This window comes from Lupinus angustifolius, chromosome LG13, assembly GCF_001865875.1.
Source record: "Lupinus angustifolius cultivar Tanjil chromosome LG13, LupAngTanjil_v1.0, whole genome shotgun sequence".
In the NCBI taxonomy this organism is placed as follows: domain Eukaryota; kingdom Viridiplantae; phylum Streptophyta; class Magnoliopsida; order Fabales; family Fabaceae; genus Lupinus; species Lupinus angustifolius.
Window position 1 is genome coordinate 655,954 of NC_032021.1, and position 17,475 is coordinate 673,428.

The following is a 17,475-nucleotide window of genomic DNA, read 5'->3' on the forward strand; positions in this document are numbered from 1 at the left end:
GTTACATATTAATTGGTTAACTATTTCTTCTTTAATGTAAAATATGAATGTAGAATATGAGTGTTCCTTTCCACCCAATCAGTTTTTTTAATGTAGAATATGAATGTTCGATTTAAAAAATTGAATATTACACCAATCGAATGGTAGTGTCTATTACACACAGGAGTGTCTATTAACACGTACGAGAGTTTATGTTAACATGCTAGATAATTAATTTCTACAATCATTATTAAAATAATAAGAATGTAGTTGAAAACATTTCATGATGATTTTACATATTACTTTTTAAACATGATAAATTTATTTCACCGATTTTACCCTAATCATAAACTTCACCTACAAAAATAGTTACAAGTCACTCAATTATTTGAATGTTCAACTTAATTTTTTTAACAATTATACCAATTGAATAAATTCAACTACAAATTACAATATTTAGTACAAAATATTATATTTGACATTTATATCATACAAACTATACGTCAGAAACAATAGGAAAGCGAGTTGATAGATAGTGTTTGTCAACCTACTAGTAAACATAAACATATTAGTAAGTAAAAAATATAGGAATTGAGGTTAATATATTGGTAGTAATTATATATTTCTTGTATAAATTAAAAGGGGTTAAAGAAAAAATAGGGAAGAGAATATATTTCATTCTTTATAACTAGAATATATTTCATTCTTTATAATTAGAATATATTTGTTGTATTTAGTGTACTTTATATTATATTTTTTATGTATTTATGATAATGTGTTGGTGGTTAATTATGATTATATGGTTTTTTTGTAAAAGATAAATAATGTGAAAGGGAAAATAAAAAGTGAAAATTACATCATGTTTTAGCTTTATATATAGTATATAGAAGTATAGATAAAAAATTATAAGTATCTATTATAAACAAAGCCTGGAAATGGTACAATTCAACCACAACATAGGGTTTTATTTATGCAGAAAAGGCAACACACAGTTTCATAATTGTAAAAGGACAAGGAAAATAAAAAAATAAACTGATTATTATTAACTAACCTTTTTCATTTCCCACTATGCATGTCTTTTGGGCAAAAGATTAACTCCCTTTTAAATAGTATTGCTATTCCTCATGGTAAATGCCACTTCCAATATTAAAACATAGCCTTTAACTTTATACAATATCCAAGAGTCCAATTTTACTTAAATATACTTCCGATGATATATGAGGTTAACTCTCTCATCGAACATTTATTTATCCACAAGACTCAACCCGAAACTTTGTTTAAGGAAAATCAAACATGTATTACTTGAATCAAACATCTGTCACTAACCCGATTTTAATTACTAGTTGCTTGTTATGGTTAATGGTTATTATTATACTAGTATAGTATTTACTATTTAGTATTTGCTGAGTATAGAAATATTTTTGTTGCGTTGGTTTTCAATCATTGGGGAAGAATAATAAGTGGTGTTGAAAATGTTCCAAATTAATCAACACCGTTGATCATGATCGTGGCGTTGTTGCTATTACCTCCGTCGCAGAACAACGACGACGACGACAATAACCGTTATTGATCTCTCTCTCTCTCTCTAATGGAACCTTCATCGAATTCAAACGCGAACGATCCTTTCACATTCAACACTTCTTCTTCTTCTTCTTCCGCTTCACGAAACATTGCCAGGCCCAAATTCGTGAAACTACGTAAGCCTAACAATGCTCCCTCTTTCAATTTCAATTCATTGAATGGAAATTCCGCATTTACCCTGCCCGATTCGGTTTCTTCTAATCCCGATTTCATCAATATTGCAAATGTAAGCGACGGTTTCAACGCTGCTTCGAAGTTTCCACAAGATATGATGAACACGTTGAAGATTGAAACAAAGGGGAACATTGAATCTGAGAACATTCATAATCAGTTGAAACAGAAATTGCAGATTGGAAGTGGAATTGATAAGTCAGTTATCTCACAAATGAAGAACCTCAATGTCAATGAATCTTTGGGTAATGCTCATACTCGTACTATTAGTAAGGATAATAATGTCTATGATGCTATCAATTTTGGGAAAGTAACTGATTCTATCTTGTTGAAGAAAATGGATAATTTAAACATAGTTAAATCCGTTGAGTCAAATTTATGTAATCCTTCTAGTGCTGCTAGCACGGAAAAACTCGAGGAAGATGTTAGAATGCCCCAATCTGCTCCATCGTCGTTTTCATCATCTTCTTTGTTGTTTGGGACTGTTGGCAGTGGCGTTGGCGTTAGTAGTACTAAGAGAGAAGAATTTGTATTTACCGGGAAACAAGATAATCCAGGAGGGTCATCTTTTATTGATTTTAAAACTCCGGCGCCAACGAATACTAATAATCTGTTTGGAGGTGTTCATGACAAATTGATATTTACTACTTCAAGGAAGGAACATAGTAGCAACAAGAGAATGAATAAAGGGAGAGCGAAACTGAAGCTTCATACCACTTCAGATTTACCGTGGCACGAACAAGGTTTTTTTGTGAAGGAAAGTGCCCCCCAAGAAGACCCACAGGGCTCTTTGGAGGCCTGTTCACCAATGGGTGTGTCTCCATATCAGGAAAAGCTACCTGAACTCCAAATCTGGAGGGAAAATTCTCTGACATCGAATGATTCATTCAGTGTTGATAACAACTCTATACCTAATGATTCAGTTGGAATGACTTGTGATTGTGAGGATCTTGTACTGGCAAAAGAGTGCTTGAATGTAAATGTGGGTGATGTTCCACGCGGAGAAACTAAGGAGGAAACTCGTGAGGGTAATAGACGTGAAAATATACGCATTGAAGACTCAAAGTATGAGTCTTTTTCTGGGGTTGAAACTGAAAGCTTTTATTCTGCTAATGATGATGTGGACATAACAAGTAATACAGCTGATACATCAGCAGAAAGTGAAGACCGTCTTAATGATAATATGTTGCGTCTTGGTTCTGGTTTGAGTTCAAGTGATGTAAGTGGGTCTGCCTTCACATTTGCTGCTTCTTCTTCGGCTGAAGCTCAATCATCTAGCCCGAGACGCCATCAAAAAAAGAAAATTTTGGTAAATGTTAGTCATGATACTTTCAACTACACTCCAAACATAAAGGTTCCTTACTCGTCATCAACTGTGGCATTATCTCCATTTTCTGGAACTTCATCTATGATCACACCAGGGCAAAGTTTGATAGCCAGAGCGTCTTCTCCTCAACCCAGAACAAGGCATTCTGGAGTGAATAAAGATCAAGGGATAAAGGAGGCTTCTGGTTCCATTTCTGCTGCAAATATTGCTGGGCAAGAAGCCTGTGAAAAGTGGCGGCTCCGGTGAGTATCTATTTGATAGTCCTCTTGTTATATTTGCAGTCACTTACTTGTTATTTATCTAGTTTTGTTCTTCTGTGTTACAAGGCCTGGCCTTTTGCAATTACTTCTAATATGTGTAATGAAATAGAGTACAATTTTACATGTTTATTGTGAACACACTCAAATGGAATTTGCACAATAAAATAACTTTAGCATTGTTCATTAGTTTTTGGCATAATGCTTTATCCACATTTCAATTGTTATTGCTTATTCACAATACTGAAAATGCTTTTTACTTTATATCAGAGGAAACCAAGCTTATAAAAACGGGGATCTATCTATGGCTGAGAGTTATTACAAACAAGGAATTAGTTGTGTATCTAAAGAAGACGCGTCTCAGGGCTGTCTTAGGTCTGTGGTGCTATCTTATAGCAACCTTGCTGCCACACACATGTCTCTTGGTAGGATGAGGGATGCACTAGAAGATTGTATGATGGCTGCTGAAATAGATCCCAATTTTTTCAGGGTACAACTTAGAGCTGCAAAGTAAGTTTCTATATTTGCTTCTATTTTTTTTTTGTGCATGGTGATTTAAGTTGTATGAATTTTAACTTCGATGTGGGACAGCTGAAATATTAGGATATAATAGATCAAGGTATGGGTTTTCTTGGGTAGGAAATAAGTGTGTATAAGGGGTTTTGAAGGTAAGGGTGGGTGTGCAAGCACTCTCAGATAGGTGACTGTTTGAGTGCTATGAACTTTACCCATATGACTGATGATTCACATAAAGAGCGGATTTGAAGAGAGAGCCTTTATCTCTGGCCTGCCTTATGCTTGAGCATATTTATTTTACGGAGATACATATGTGTTATTTATGTTGTAATGCTCCACAGTCCAACATTGAGATTTTATTGTTTTAAAGTCTGACCAAATAGAATAATTACGTAATTATTGTAGATTGTATGATTATTAGGAGATATCCCAAATGCTTTGCCTTGTATTTAGGCATTTAGCTCTAGACAAGTAGTCATTTCCCCAAGTCTATATAATGTAACGACATTCTCTACAGAGAATTATCAAAAATAACGTTCAGGGTTGTTTCTCTCGAGTAGTTATAATATGGAAACATGTAAGTGTCTAGCATCTTGGAAGCTCACACATTCATGCATGGAAGTACATTGTATGTGTCAACATGCATCATTTTAAGTAGAGATTGGATATTGTATCCCTAAAGTTCTTTTATTTCATTCTTGTTTAAGTTGTTACCTTGCTCTGGGGGAAGTCGGAGGTGCATCACAATATTTTAAAAGTTGCTTGCAATCAGGAAGTGATGTTTGTGTAGATCGGAAAATTGTTGTTGAGGCCTCCGATGGCTTACAAAAGGCACAGGTTTGATTATTCATAATTACTTTTTAATAGATAACTTAATATAATGTGCAACCCTCTGATTTATAATTATGTTTAATAAATGAGATAGAGTGAGATTATGTTTAATATAATGTGAAACCCTCTGATTTATCTATCACATTCGACTAGTTGATGTATGTGTTAATTTTGCATATCCTTCTTCATTCTCTGTGATATCAATTTTTGAAATTGATATGGTCTGAAGGTCTGCCCCCCTCTTCATGAACTGATCAGTATTTTTTATGGATGGCAGAAAGTATCAGATTTAATCAACCATTCTGCTGAGATTTTGCGAAGAAGAACATCCTCTGACGCAGAGAGGGCACTGGAATATATTAGTGAGGCATTGATGATAAGTTCATACTCTGAAAAATTGCTTGAAATGAAAGCACAGGTTCTTTTAATGGTCAGTCTCTCGTTCTTATTATAGGCTGGAATTTCACTAAAGCCAAGATTATGTCGAAAGTCATCATAAGATTATTTGTGCAGTAATTTATACCATTTGAGTTTGTGTTGGTTAACTTTTGCTTCAAATAGCAGCTGTGTAGATATGAGGAGGTGATTCAAATGTGTGGTGATACCCTTGGTTCTGCTGAGAAGAATTCTCATCCACTCAATGCTGGCAGTCAAGTCACTGATCCTGATAATTCAGAATTCTCAAAAAGCTTCCACTTCAGACTATGGCGGTGCTCAATGATGCTTAAAGCCTACTTTTACCAAGGAAAGCTTGAAGAAGGTCTTTCTTTTCTAGAGCAACAAGAGGAAAAGGTGTCTTTGATAAACAAGTAAGCATTATGAATCTGATTCATTCAGCCTCATCTGCTCCCTCCTCAAGGGAAGACAGAAAAAGGAAAATAAAAATGAATATTTTTCCAGCGACAATGGTCCTTTTCCTAATCAGCTTTGATACTGTCTCTGCAGGAATCGAAGCAAGGTTTTGGACTCACTCATACCACTAGCTGTCACTGTACGTGAGCTCGTGCGTCATAAGGTTAGCTTATAATGTGTTTCATCGTATCTTTCTGATGATTATTCATGATATATATTAGCTCCATTTGATTAACAGTGTTTGAATTTGTACAAAGGAATGAGACTTATGAGAGGGAGAATAGAATGGGATTTACCAACTTCTGATTGTTCTGTTAGGCTCCATGTTTGTTTATTTATATTAATAAACAGAGGATTAATACAAGTATAGTACAACTTGTTCAAGCCCATTCCAGTACACATTGCAGACGCTAACACAATATTATGCTCTAGTTTCCTTTAACTTCTTTATGCTTTTCTTCTTTAGTACCACTTTGCTGTCATCAATTGACAGAACAAAAGAATATTATGCCACATGGATGTTGCATTTTAAGATTATCTTATTAGGTTTATTGATTCTCTCCTTTTCCTGCAACATGAAATTTGATTTTGTCTATGATTGATGTAAATGAATCGAAATGTAGACTGCAGGAAATGAAGCATTTCAGGCAGGAAGGCATGCAGAAGCTGTTGAACATTACACATCTGCTTTATCATTTAATGTGGAGTCTCGTCCATTTGCAGCTATCTGTTATTGTAATCGTGCCGCTGCATATAAAGCGTCGGCTCAAATAATTGATGCTATTGCAGATTGTAGTCTGGCTATAGCTCTTGATGGAAATTATTTGAAGGTTTCTCTCTTCAACTAAAACAGTTTTTTTTTTTATGTTACAGTTGATTCACATGGGGAGAACCTGACCTAGGATAAAATCCCTAGGGTCATATTGTAGCACACAAAAGAAATTGGAAGAGAAGGAATGTGTGAACTAATCAATAGATCGGATACACAACCAATATAGAGCATAATTCACGTAAAATAAGTAGGAGAAAACTTATGTTATTATTGAAAATCTAAGGTATCCTTTTTACAGCTATTATGTTTATACCCCTATTATAGCTTCAAAATACAAACTAAAAATAATTCCAATGCTTAGAGTAGGTCTAATCATAGGCATCTAAACTGACTTAAATGGAAAGTAAAGAAAAGACAAAAATATAAAATTGTGCTGCTAGTCTGCTACACTACCCAAGATAATGGGAAAAGGCTTTATTGTTGTTTTTCTTTGGTTTATGATAAATATCTTCTTCCCACCACTAATGTTTATGTTAGAAATAAGGGAAAGGAAGTGGGATTATAACCCAATTGGGCAAGAGTGAGCTGATAGAGATAAAGAGGGATAAATGTAATAATGGGAGCACATAGAGGGAAAAGTAGGGAAGAGTTGAGTAAAAGCACGGGATGAGAGAGGTCCCTCAAAGAACCTCAGCTTTCTGTATTTTCTGTTTCTGGTACATATCATTTTACTAGAAAGCCTGCTAGATTGATTTGATATTGATACTCTATATAGCTCATGTAGGTTTTTTATTGACTGATTCAATTTTGTTTTGGTACAGAAGCATCTTTTTAAACCTTCTTGAGGAATAATTGTTTAAGGCAGTTGTATGCGGAAAAAAATTAATTTGTTTGGCATATATAGAAACTAGAGATAATCTGTAGCCTAGTTTGATGGGCATTAGCCAAACTCAAATTGATAGCAGATCCTGCAAACTTTGATGCTTTTTATAAATTCAAGTTTCTTCTATTCTTCCTTCCCATTTTATCCGTATTAGTTTTTTGCATTTTCAAATATATTTAGTTTTATGTGCTACTAAATAAATTGTTTTATTTGGGAATTGGATTGCACATTTTCTCATATGATTATGTGATAGAAAATGTTTTCATACTCTTGCAGGCGCTTTCTAGACGTGCAACCCTATATGAGATTATCAGAGATTATGACCAAGCAGCCCGTGATCTTAGGAGACTTGTCTCTCTTCTCAGTAAGGGGGAGGAGGATAATAGCACTCAGCTTGGACTGTCTGATAGATCAATTAATTATACTAATGATTTGAAACAAAATCGTATTCGGCTTTCTGAAATAGAGGATGAAGCCAGAAAGGAGGTCCCTCTTTATATGTACCTTATTTTGTAAGCTCTTTACTAGTAACTAACATTTTTTAATCATAACTTGTCATCTATACCAATACCACTACCATGTTTCTTTCCTGCCCTTGGGTACCTTGCTTAGTTGTCAAACATTTATTGCTTGTTATATTAGGTTGATTTCAAAACATTACGAAAATAAGCAGCCAATAGATGTTTCATAACTTATCAAGGCTAGTACTCAGGAAAATCATGGTGCACTCGTAAAGGTTTATTTTGATGTTGTGCTATTTTGTAACTATCATCATTCTATGTCCAAGTTATGTTTCAAGTGAGAGAGAGCGTCATGTTAACCTATCGGTTGCTAATTTAGGAAAATAATATTCTTTATTAAGGCAATATGCTTATTGACATTATGATGTCAGGGGAGTTGAACCATCTGTTTCAGCATCTGAAATTAAGAAGGCCTATCGGAAAGCTGCACTTAGACATCATCCGGACAAGGTTGCTTATTAGCCACTTGGTTTGATGCTCGTATACTAAATGCTCTTCTAACATTTAATTTTATTCTTTAGGCTGGACAATCTTTAACAAGAAGTGATAATGGAGATGATCCTATGTGGAAGATTATTGCTGAAGAAGTACATAGAGATGCTGATAGGCTTTTCAAAATAATTGGGGAAGCATATGCTGTCCTGTCAGACCCTGCCAAGGTATTTTGTGTATTTTCAAATCAAAAGATGCTATATGGGACAAAACAAATTTCATAACAACATTGTTGGGTTACAAAACATGCAATGTGAACATGGATATTAAAACAAGAACTTGTAAAATGCATGTGTTGTTCTGTACTGTTCACATGTTTTCTTTATCTGTGCACCATTTTGCAAAAAATAGTTCGGACCATTTATCATTTACCTTTCAAATTAACGTCTTTTGCTGAGAATCTTGCTCTAAATGTTTTAACTGAAATATTGGTTTTTGGAACCCAATGCATCCTTCGATTCATGTAGCCAATCCCACATGGTGAAACAAGGATTTGTTATTGTCGACATCATGTTATATGAGAAGCATATTTTTCTTGCAATTAAGGCAAGTAACAGCTGTAATGACCTTTGCTCAGTTGGTTATACCTAGCACATGGGAATTAGAAAAATTGCTTGGCTAAGTTGGAAACCATTTTTTTACTGTTCTAAACTAGTAGGAAATCGGGAACTAGTTCATTGTTTAACTGGTCATTTGTTCTAAATAAAAGCTTTGGGTATATCATGTTGTGTAATCATTTGATCATTACTCCATTTCTGCAGCGGGCACGATATGATGCAGATGAAGAAATAAGGAATTCCCAAAAGAGACGTCATGGACCAATGGCTAGAAATAATGTGGATTCCCAGTCTGGCCCATTTGAACCAAGTGGCAGGAGACAGGGGAGCCAGATTTGGAGATCATTTAGTAATACATCTTCTCGAGGTTCAGAACCTGGCCGATCAGGTTGGAAATGAGAAGATCTGTGCAGAAATGTTAATCCAGCTATTATCGGGGTGCAACTTGTTTCATTGAATGAGACTAGTTAGGTCGTGTTTATCGGATTCATTTAGCCTGCCAAACTTCTACATTTTGGTGCTGTACACAAATATGTGATTGATAACAACACAGTTGGAGAAGCTAGGCAGATCAATGCTTCCGGTTGCTTTTGGGGATAGAAATTTTCTCTTGGAGATTGAGAACATGATTGAATTTTGTGAGCATTTTTCTTAAGCAAGGACTTGGTATTTATAACCAAGCATGAAAAGAAGGCTTGAAATTTTGGCTTATAGTTGATAATTGATTGAGGTTTAATTTTTGAGATATGTAAGTTTTATAGATATTTGTCAAAAATACATATTTAGATGTATAGTTAAAATTAAAATGTACTACCACGACAGAGATTGTAAATCAAGACACCAATAACAGTTGTGCCTGTGCAAAGGAAGAGTGTATTGAATGTTATTGTGGCTTAGTTTTTCTGCAACATTCATTTTCCAACTCCAGCTTCAATCATTAACATTACTTGAAAGACCTTTCAGCCTAATATCTTGTATATAAACATACACAGAATAGTATAAAGCCTTGTAAAATCATGGTTGAAAAAACCATTATATTTTACAAGGGTGTCGTGGTTGTAAAATAAGGCCTTGTAATTATTTATTGGCTAAAGCAAAATTATTATTTGAATTTACTATAGAAAAAATGAGCCCTTATACTTATTGCTTTAATAAACCAAAATCACAATCTATCAGCATATTATCATCAGCTTTTCTTTTAATCTCGATGATAATTAAACATCAATAATTAATGATGCAGCGATAGTTTATAAAATGCATACATTGTTAGTGTATACATTTTTTCCCATTTACAAAAATAAACTTACACTAAACAAGTACATAAATAAGTAAACAAAAAATAACTTGCAACTTATGGATCCTACATACAGGTCAGGGTATAAGAGCTAGGAAAAAACAAAATGATCAGAACAGTAAATAATGAAACAGTATACTTCTGTCTCGATCAATAAACAGTAAAAATTGGTCTAGATGAATATTCATTACATATGGACAAAACACTTGCCCACAAAGAAAACAAAGAAAAACAGTACAATGGAAATAAAAAACTGAAATTGTTTAATGTACACATCTATACTTAATATTTTTTCTTGCTTTCTGAGTTGAATTATGTTTTACTTCATAGATCTCCAAGCTGATATTGAAAACAATGACCTATCCTGCCAACAAATTAGTACACAACCATTTTCCTCCCTCATTCTATATCCCTCACAACCACACCTTTGAATGAACCTACTTGCTTGCAACTTACCAAAATAGCTTAAAGGCACATTACCAAACCCTGCTAATTCAAATCTCTTGAACCACTTATCCAGCTTTTCATGTCTTTCCTTTCTTTCACTTCCCTCGCACGCAATAATGTTCTTGATTTCCTCTCCAAAAAGCATCTTCTCCACCCTTAATCTCTCCAACGATGTTCTCGACGCAGTGGATTCCAAGCAATCAAATAATGCTGCATAAGTATATAGTGATTCTAGCAGCCTCTCCATCAGAGTCGAACCATTATGATTGGAGTCTTGTTCAGTTACGACTATGACCTTTGGTGATAATCCCCTTAAAGCATTAAGAAACTTTTCCACATTCATTGAATTTGAAGTAGTTAAAGACAATGGTGATGAAGTTGAGTCAGGACTAGGGGTATAACTATTAACCATATCTTTCTCAAGAAAATTACCCAATGTGCTTTGGTTCATAGGCAGAACTCTTTGCAGGTGAATTTTGTTGGCGCCGTTTAACAAAAGAGGAGATTTTCTCTGCATGGCTTCATTGTCCAAGGCTAGACAGGAATGTAATTGGAGAATAGAACTTATTGCAAGTGCTTCACCAGTTTTTACACGAAGTTTATCGAAATCGAGATTTTCTAATTTGCTGATTATAGGGTTGAATTGGAATGGTATATCCAACTTTTCGGCTTCTTCGATCAGCTTATGAGCTATCTGATCCAGAATCTCTTTCTTCTGATGAACACTAGTAATTCTCAAATGAGGAGGGCCTTCGGGCCGAGCACTCAAAACTTGGAATAGAGCAATCCATTGAGCAGGTTCAGCAGTATTGAGATCAATTATATGAATCATTTTCTCCCCTTCCATTGCTTCAACTATAGCTTGATTTGTCAAAACAAACGCTAACTTCAAGAAAGGGAAAAGCTCATAGAACAACTTCTGAACAAGAATTTCCTCAGAAATCATTGTCATCCTAGTTGAATTGAGTGCTTTATGGAGCCCAGGCCACGACTTAAGTATTCGATCGGCAAGTGCTTCAGTGAAATATGCTGCAATCCGCTGCATAGTATCTCCATGAGGAGATGCAAGCAGGGAAATTTGCTCAAATATGATATTTGCATTTTCAAGGTTACCATTAGCAACATGGTTTCCACAAGTGAGCAACAAATGGATCAAGCATAAACCCCTTTCCTCGGATTTCGCATCTCTAAGCAAGGGTTGTGGAGATCCTAAGCTAGGTGAAAATGACATCACAGAGAAGAATAGCCCCTTCTTGCAACAAAAATCTCATGTAACAACAATAACAACAATCTTAGAACAATGAAAGGATTATTGATTATCAACAGTAGCAAAGATATATTATAAAATGACAGAAAAATGATTAAATTAAAACTTAATGCTCATATAGATAAAAAATTCACCTTTTACAACAAAAGGAACAGGCTTGAAGAACCCAATGAACAAGGAATTGTGAAGAAAACACAAATTTAAATTACAGCATTGAGCAAAATCAGAAAGAGTTTGTTGATAACTGTTGCAGATTCCATAAGCAAACAGAGAAATACATATGATTTTATTATAAGAATGTGGATAAATGAAATTAAGAAATTTTGTTCAAAAGCTCATGTTTTTCAACAAAAACTGAAGGGTCCAGGAATTCAGTACAAAATTAAGGATAAAAACAAACATGGAAGGGGTTCCAATAAGAAGAAGGAACCCTAATAAAACCAAACCAATATAACAAAAAAAAACGTTTAACCATAAGTGGGTTTTGAAATTGAAGGATAATCCACATGAAACCCCCAAAAAATTCCAAAACTTGCCTCTTGGAACACTTTGAAAATGAAAAAGGCAAACAAAACAAAACTGTAACGGTTGCTACTTGCAAGTATGTTTTTATAAGAATGTGAATTGCAATGTTTGGACCCTTTCAATAGTGTTCATCACAATGCTTGAAGGGTCCTTTTGTCTTCATTGTATGGAATTTGTGAGGAACAAATATCTGCATTTCTAGTTAGTAGACTTTTTTCTTTTTGTACTAATAAGGGTATATTCATTTCGAGGTTCGTGATTGTCTTTCCTAACAAGGGTTGCTCCTAAGAATCAAACTCAACGAAACTAACAATGATGAAAAAAATGATAAAATAAAATAATAAATATTTACAAATTTTAAATAATCATCATAACTTTTTAATGATGCAGATTATATTTATGGTTATGGTATGTTTTGTGTTGATTGATGTGAATGCAAATCTCTCCTCAAAGGTTCTGGTGTCACTTTATAGGAAAGGAATTAAGATTGATTAAAAAAATACTTGATAATTAAATTTTAAATTTAAGCATATTCTTTTAATCAATCATAATTTATGATATATAATTGACACACATTATGAGACAGTAGATAAGTTTCCCTCTAAAACTATAAAGTAATATGAACATCCACTTTTATCTTTATTTGTTTTTGTCTTGAGTGGTTTATTTTGTCTTTGACCATAGGTGGGTAGGGAATCATGTTGGCCCAAAGACTTTAAATATTCCAAAACCTCACAAATCCAAACATGATAAAGACAAAAATTGCCCAGTTTTGCTTCTGGTTGGAATGAGTGTTATGTGAAGTGAGAATACCAAGGCCCAAACATGCTTGCAATTTCTAAATAGTAGTGCTTTATTCACAAGTGTTTTGTTTTGTATTAGTAAGGGCATTTTTTCACCTTTTTAAATAAAAAATTAATTGGTCTGGAGTTCATGATTACCACTCTTAACAAATGTCGCTTCAGAAACCAAATCAATATTGAACAAGTTAATAAGATTCTTAAAACCCTCTCACGTCAATATTCATTAGGACTTAAACTAATATTACTTTACGGTTTACACTATTGCCGAGATTCAATCTAATTTATTCAATTATTTTCCATTATTTAATAAAAAATTATTTTTGTAGTGTTTCCTTAATTTTATTTTTACGTTCAATTACTGTTTAATGAATTGGATTTTTTATGTCTAAGTATTATTTTTAGAAAATTATTTTACGTTTAATTGATATGTACATAATTATTTTTTCGTTCATGTAATATTCTCAATATGAATATAATATATTAAATTTATATAAAATATAATAAAAACATTTATGGAGAAAAACAAAATGGCATCAACAACATTACAGTAATAGAAGTAAATGGGGAACATATCTAAAAATATAAATAAAAAACATGAAAATGGAGAGAACAACAAAAAGGCATTAAAAAAAAGTGGGACGGAATTTCTATAATTAACAAGCCTAAAAAAAGATGGATATATCTTCGTTAAGAATTCATCATTTTATTCACCATTTCTTAATATATAAATACATTATTCTATGTAACATATAAATACAATTATTCTCAAATTATATATATAATATAAATTAAGTGGTGTATTATAAGAATAATATTAACTAACTATGGTAAGTTCTTTTAAATTTTGAAGCAAAGTATTGAAAATGAATGACTTAGTGTTAAAGACTATACCTAACAAACGGACGTTAATTCAAAAAGTGGTACATGTTTGATTTCTTTTAAACAATATTTTGGGTTTGGTATATGTTTGATTCTACTAGAAGAGTTAGTCTCACATACCTATAAATATTCCTGACTCGGACATGATTGTCTCCAATGTTAATGTTAGGATACGAAACAAAAAAAACTATACCTATGATTCAGAGTCATATCCAACTTATGACTCAATAATTGGTACTTGACATGGAAATGTACATTCTTAATCTCAAGACTCTTAAAATTCCTAAGATTTTGCCTCAAAATCATTTTGGTCACTAAGGCACAACTTATATTTCATACAATTAATATAATATCATATAAAAATTTAAATAAAATGTTTTGTATATAAGTATGTTATATGTCATAATTTTTAAAACTCTACTTAAGATTGGATCACATTAAATATAAAATCAATTCTTAAGACAAAACTCTTCTTAAAAATCTCTTTACACCGTACATAAAAATCTCTAACACTAATTCTTGGATGTATATTATGGTTCGATAAAATCTTTTTTAATGTATCTATTCTTAATTTTATAGGAAAATTTCACTTTAGAATTATTTGTTTGTTTGGTTGTACTCAACAAAGGGAAAAAAAGTAAATTTTATATTAAGAACTAAAAAAATATTTTTTTTTATTTTGCTAAATTAAATATGAGTAGAAATTCACTTACTCCTCATTTTAGCCATCAATTCTAGAGACGTCTAATAATTTGGATATATTCATCCATTCAAACTATTGTATTTCTCTATAATTAATGGCTAAGATATGCAGTAAGTTTAAAAAACTTACCCTTAAAACATGTGGATCCCCTCCCATTAAATATATCATTTTTTTACTACAAATTTTACTTTTTGAACTTCCCATAATTATTACCCTAACAAAACCAAATTAAAAGTTATAGATAAAGTGAAGGTTAATCCAACATTCTATTATGGTATAAATAAATCATAATGTAAGTAGAAAATACAATTTTCTCTTCCTTTTCTTTTTCTTTTTCCTTTCATATATATCAAACAATATAAAATTTTACTCTTCGTCTCACATGATTCATTATTATCAATTTCTTTCCTATTCATTGTAAACTATCGTTTTGTTTTATGTGAAGAAACAAAGGCCATATGTTTGGTATTATATTCTTCTAATATGACAAAACAGACAAAGAGGTTAAGAAAACATCCAAAAGTTGATTCAATAAGTATATGTGGTTGTGGATTCTTATGTTGCCACTTACCAAAACCTAACACCATCCCATTTTTCTCCAAATTTCCAATATCAGATAACATGTCACCTCACTTTCTCTTCACATTATAACAAACTTACTCAAATTTTTAGATGTCAAGAAATTCATTGATGCATGTTTTATTAATAGATGATGTAGTGACAGTATATAAAATGCATATACTATTAGGGTATACATTTTTTTCTCGTATAAAAAAGTGTTAGTAGGATATTCCTTGAATAGTAATTGGGGACTTTGGGTCTAATACTGTAATGTGATTCTCGAATGGGTCCTACGAGTGCACATATTAGCCCCACTAGTGGCCCACACCTCCATGTTTCATTGTTTTATATTATCTTCCAGCTCATCAAGCTTGTTTTTTTTAAAGCCTACAATTTTATTTAAGAAAGTGTTCACTAATTTTTTGATATTATCAGTAATATATTTTTACGTTTTTGGTAAGGAGTTAATTTTTTTTATTTGTGATTATCCTTCCCAACAAGTATTGCTCCTAAGATTAAACTATCAACTTTAAAGATCTAGTGAAACTTTAGACTACTAGATCAATATCTTTATTGGTTACATGGATATTTTGATTTGAATTAGCAATAGAGAGTGTTAATAATCCACTCATTATTTGAATTTCACAAAAAGACAAAATATGGATATACTTTGTGATTTATTTCTTATGATATATAGTATTTTTTTTTTTTATTGTTTTTGACACTATTTAATAGAATATTGGACTCATTTTCCTACTCATGCATTTCTATATATGTCACGTGGCACCTACTTCAATTATGGTTTTTATTTTATTGATCTTATTCCAAATATCACGTTGGAGTGAACTTTTATTAAAAAAATTCTCAAAATTCAATCATTGCTTAAATATCAATTCAATAATATAAACCTTATTTTAAGAAGATCACCCAATAAAAAGTATAAATCACAACCATGGTAAGATAAGTCTCAAGTCGATGGCTATACTGTGTTTCTATTTATAGGATGTGATTGCTATCAAGTAAATTATATCATATATTTAAAATCAGTATTCATTATAACTATAAATATGTAAAATTTATTAGATAAATAAAAAATAGAATACATAACAACATACGTTATGGTTTATCAATGAAGTTGGTTCAAGTGGTACATGCTTGATTATTTTTAAACAAGGTCTTGAATTCGATTTTTGTGAATGGAAAAATAATCAATAGGAGAGTTAGACTCACATACCTATAGATGTTCCTGACTCGAACAATATTGCATCCAATATAATTATACATGTGAGAAACAAAAAATTATTCGTCATGATTAAAAATTAGTATATACACGGTGAAGAATAGAAGTCTACAAAATAATGAATTATTAATAGTTATTAACTCCTTCATGAGTTTTTTTATGATGAATACAACTGATTATTTATTATTAACGTATTAATAGTTATTATAATGAATAGTGTGTTGAGAGTCACTTGTGTGTCTGTCGATCCGTATTACTATTGTTTGTAATGTGTAATTTGTAGGTTATAAATGAAAAATATAATATTATGTGTTAAATATTTGTAATTAAATTTATTTGATTGGTGTAATGTTCAACTTTTTTAAGTAAAACAAGAAGATAATAATGGTAAAATAAGAAAATAATGTTATATAAGTTTTTGTAGAAATAAGAAGATAATAAGAACAAAATAAGGAATTACAAATTACACATTGATAAGTGGTTATTTTATGTTTTCACTTTATTAAGTAGTATATTACACAAAAAATTATTACACAATTATAAAATCACATTTAAAAGTTAAAACTGAATATGAAAATAAGAAGTTACTATTTCCGGTAATAATAATAGTTGATTATGATAATTGAATGGTGAATAAAAATGGTCTAAAGTGTGACTATGAATAAGTAGCAAGTTATCCGTCCATTTGCACGAACCATAATTTTTGCCTTATGGTTAAAAATATATATATTACATGTGCATTCATATGATTAAGAACATACATGTTATATGTGCATTCATATTATCAATAACAAACATGTGATTCATACATTTTAATGGTTCAAACACATATGTTACTCGTATATTCACATTGCTAAGAATACATATATTAATCGCATATTCGTATAGTTAAAACACACATGTTACCCATACATTCGCATTATTAAGATCACATGTTTCACCCATATTACTGATGCAAGTTCTATTTTATAAAATGATTACATTTTTATCAATAAAAGTACTGAACTTCAGTGAACG

At 32.0% G+C, this 17,475-nt stretch overlaps 2 protein-coding genes across 5 annotated transcripts; one reads left to right on the forward strand and one right to left on the reverse strand.

Moving 5' to 3' along the window:
- Positions 1,413 to 9,462, forward strand: LOC109325631. 4 transcript variants are annotated; one of them, XM_019558099.1, is made up of 12 exons: positions 1,413 to 2,656; positions 2,717 to 3,300; positions 3,586 to 3,825; positions 4,539 to 4,668; positions 4,940 to 5,092; positions 5,224 to 5,471; positions 5,608 to 5,677; positions 6,138 to 6,344; positions 7,446 to 7,681; positions 8,062 to 8,140; positions 8,212 to 8,349; positions 8,944 to 9,462. In XM_019558099.1, exons 1-12 carry the CDS (start codon positions 1,568 to 1,570, stop codon positions 9,136 to 9,138), a joined length of 3,369 nt encoding a protein of 1,122 aa, XP_019413644.1. In that variant the 5' UTR covers positions 1,413 to 1,567; the 3' UTR covers positions 9,139 to 9,462. The 4 variants fall into 4 exon arrangements, with proteins under 4 accessions (XP_019413644.1, XP_019413643.1, XP_019413641.1 ...); XM_019558098.1 differs by having other exon boundaries at positions 1,413 to 2,095; positions 2,141 to 3,300; XM_019558096.1 differs by having other exon boundaries at positions 1,413 to 3,300.
- LOC109363202 (scarecrow-like protein 3) lies at positions 10,188 to 12,450 on the reverse strand. Its single transcript, XM_019609375.1, has one exon. It carries the CDS (start codon positions 11,709 to 11,711, stop codon positions 10,353 to 10,355), a length of 1,359 nt encoding a protein of 452 aa, XP_019464920.1. The 5' UTR covers positions 11,712 to 12,450; the 3' UTR covers positions 10,188 to 10,352.

Excerpts from the sequence above, each read along its gene's own strand:
- LOC109363202 (XM_019609375.1), bottom strand. The coding sequence starts at position 11,711 with ATGTCATTTTCACCTAGCTTAGGATCTCCACAACCCTTGCTTAGAGAT.
- LOC109325631 (XM_019558096.1), top strand. The coding sequence starts at position 1,568 with ATGGAACCTTCATCGAATTCAAACGCGAACGATCCTTTCACATTCAAC. Across the intron at positions 4,669-4,939 it reads ATGGCTTACAAAAGGCACAG|AAAGTATCAGATTTAATCAA; the intron begins GTTTGATTATTC and ends TATGGATGGCAG. Across the intron at positions 8,350-8,943 it reads TCCTGTCAGACCCTGCCAAG|CGGGCACGATATGATGCAGA; the intron begins GTATTTTGTGTA and ends CCATTTCTGCAG.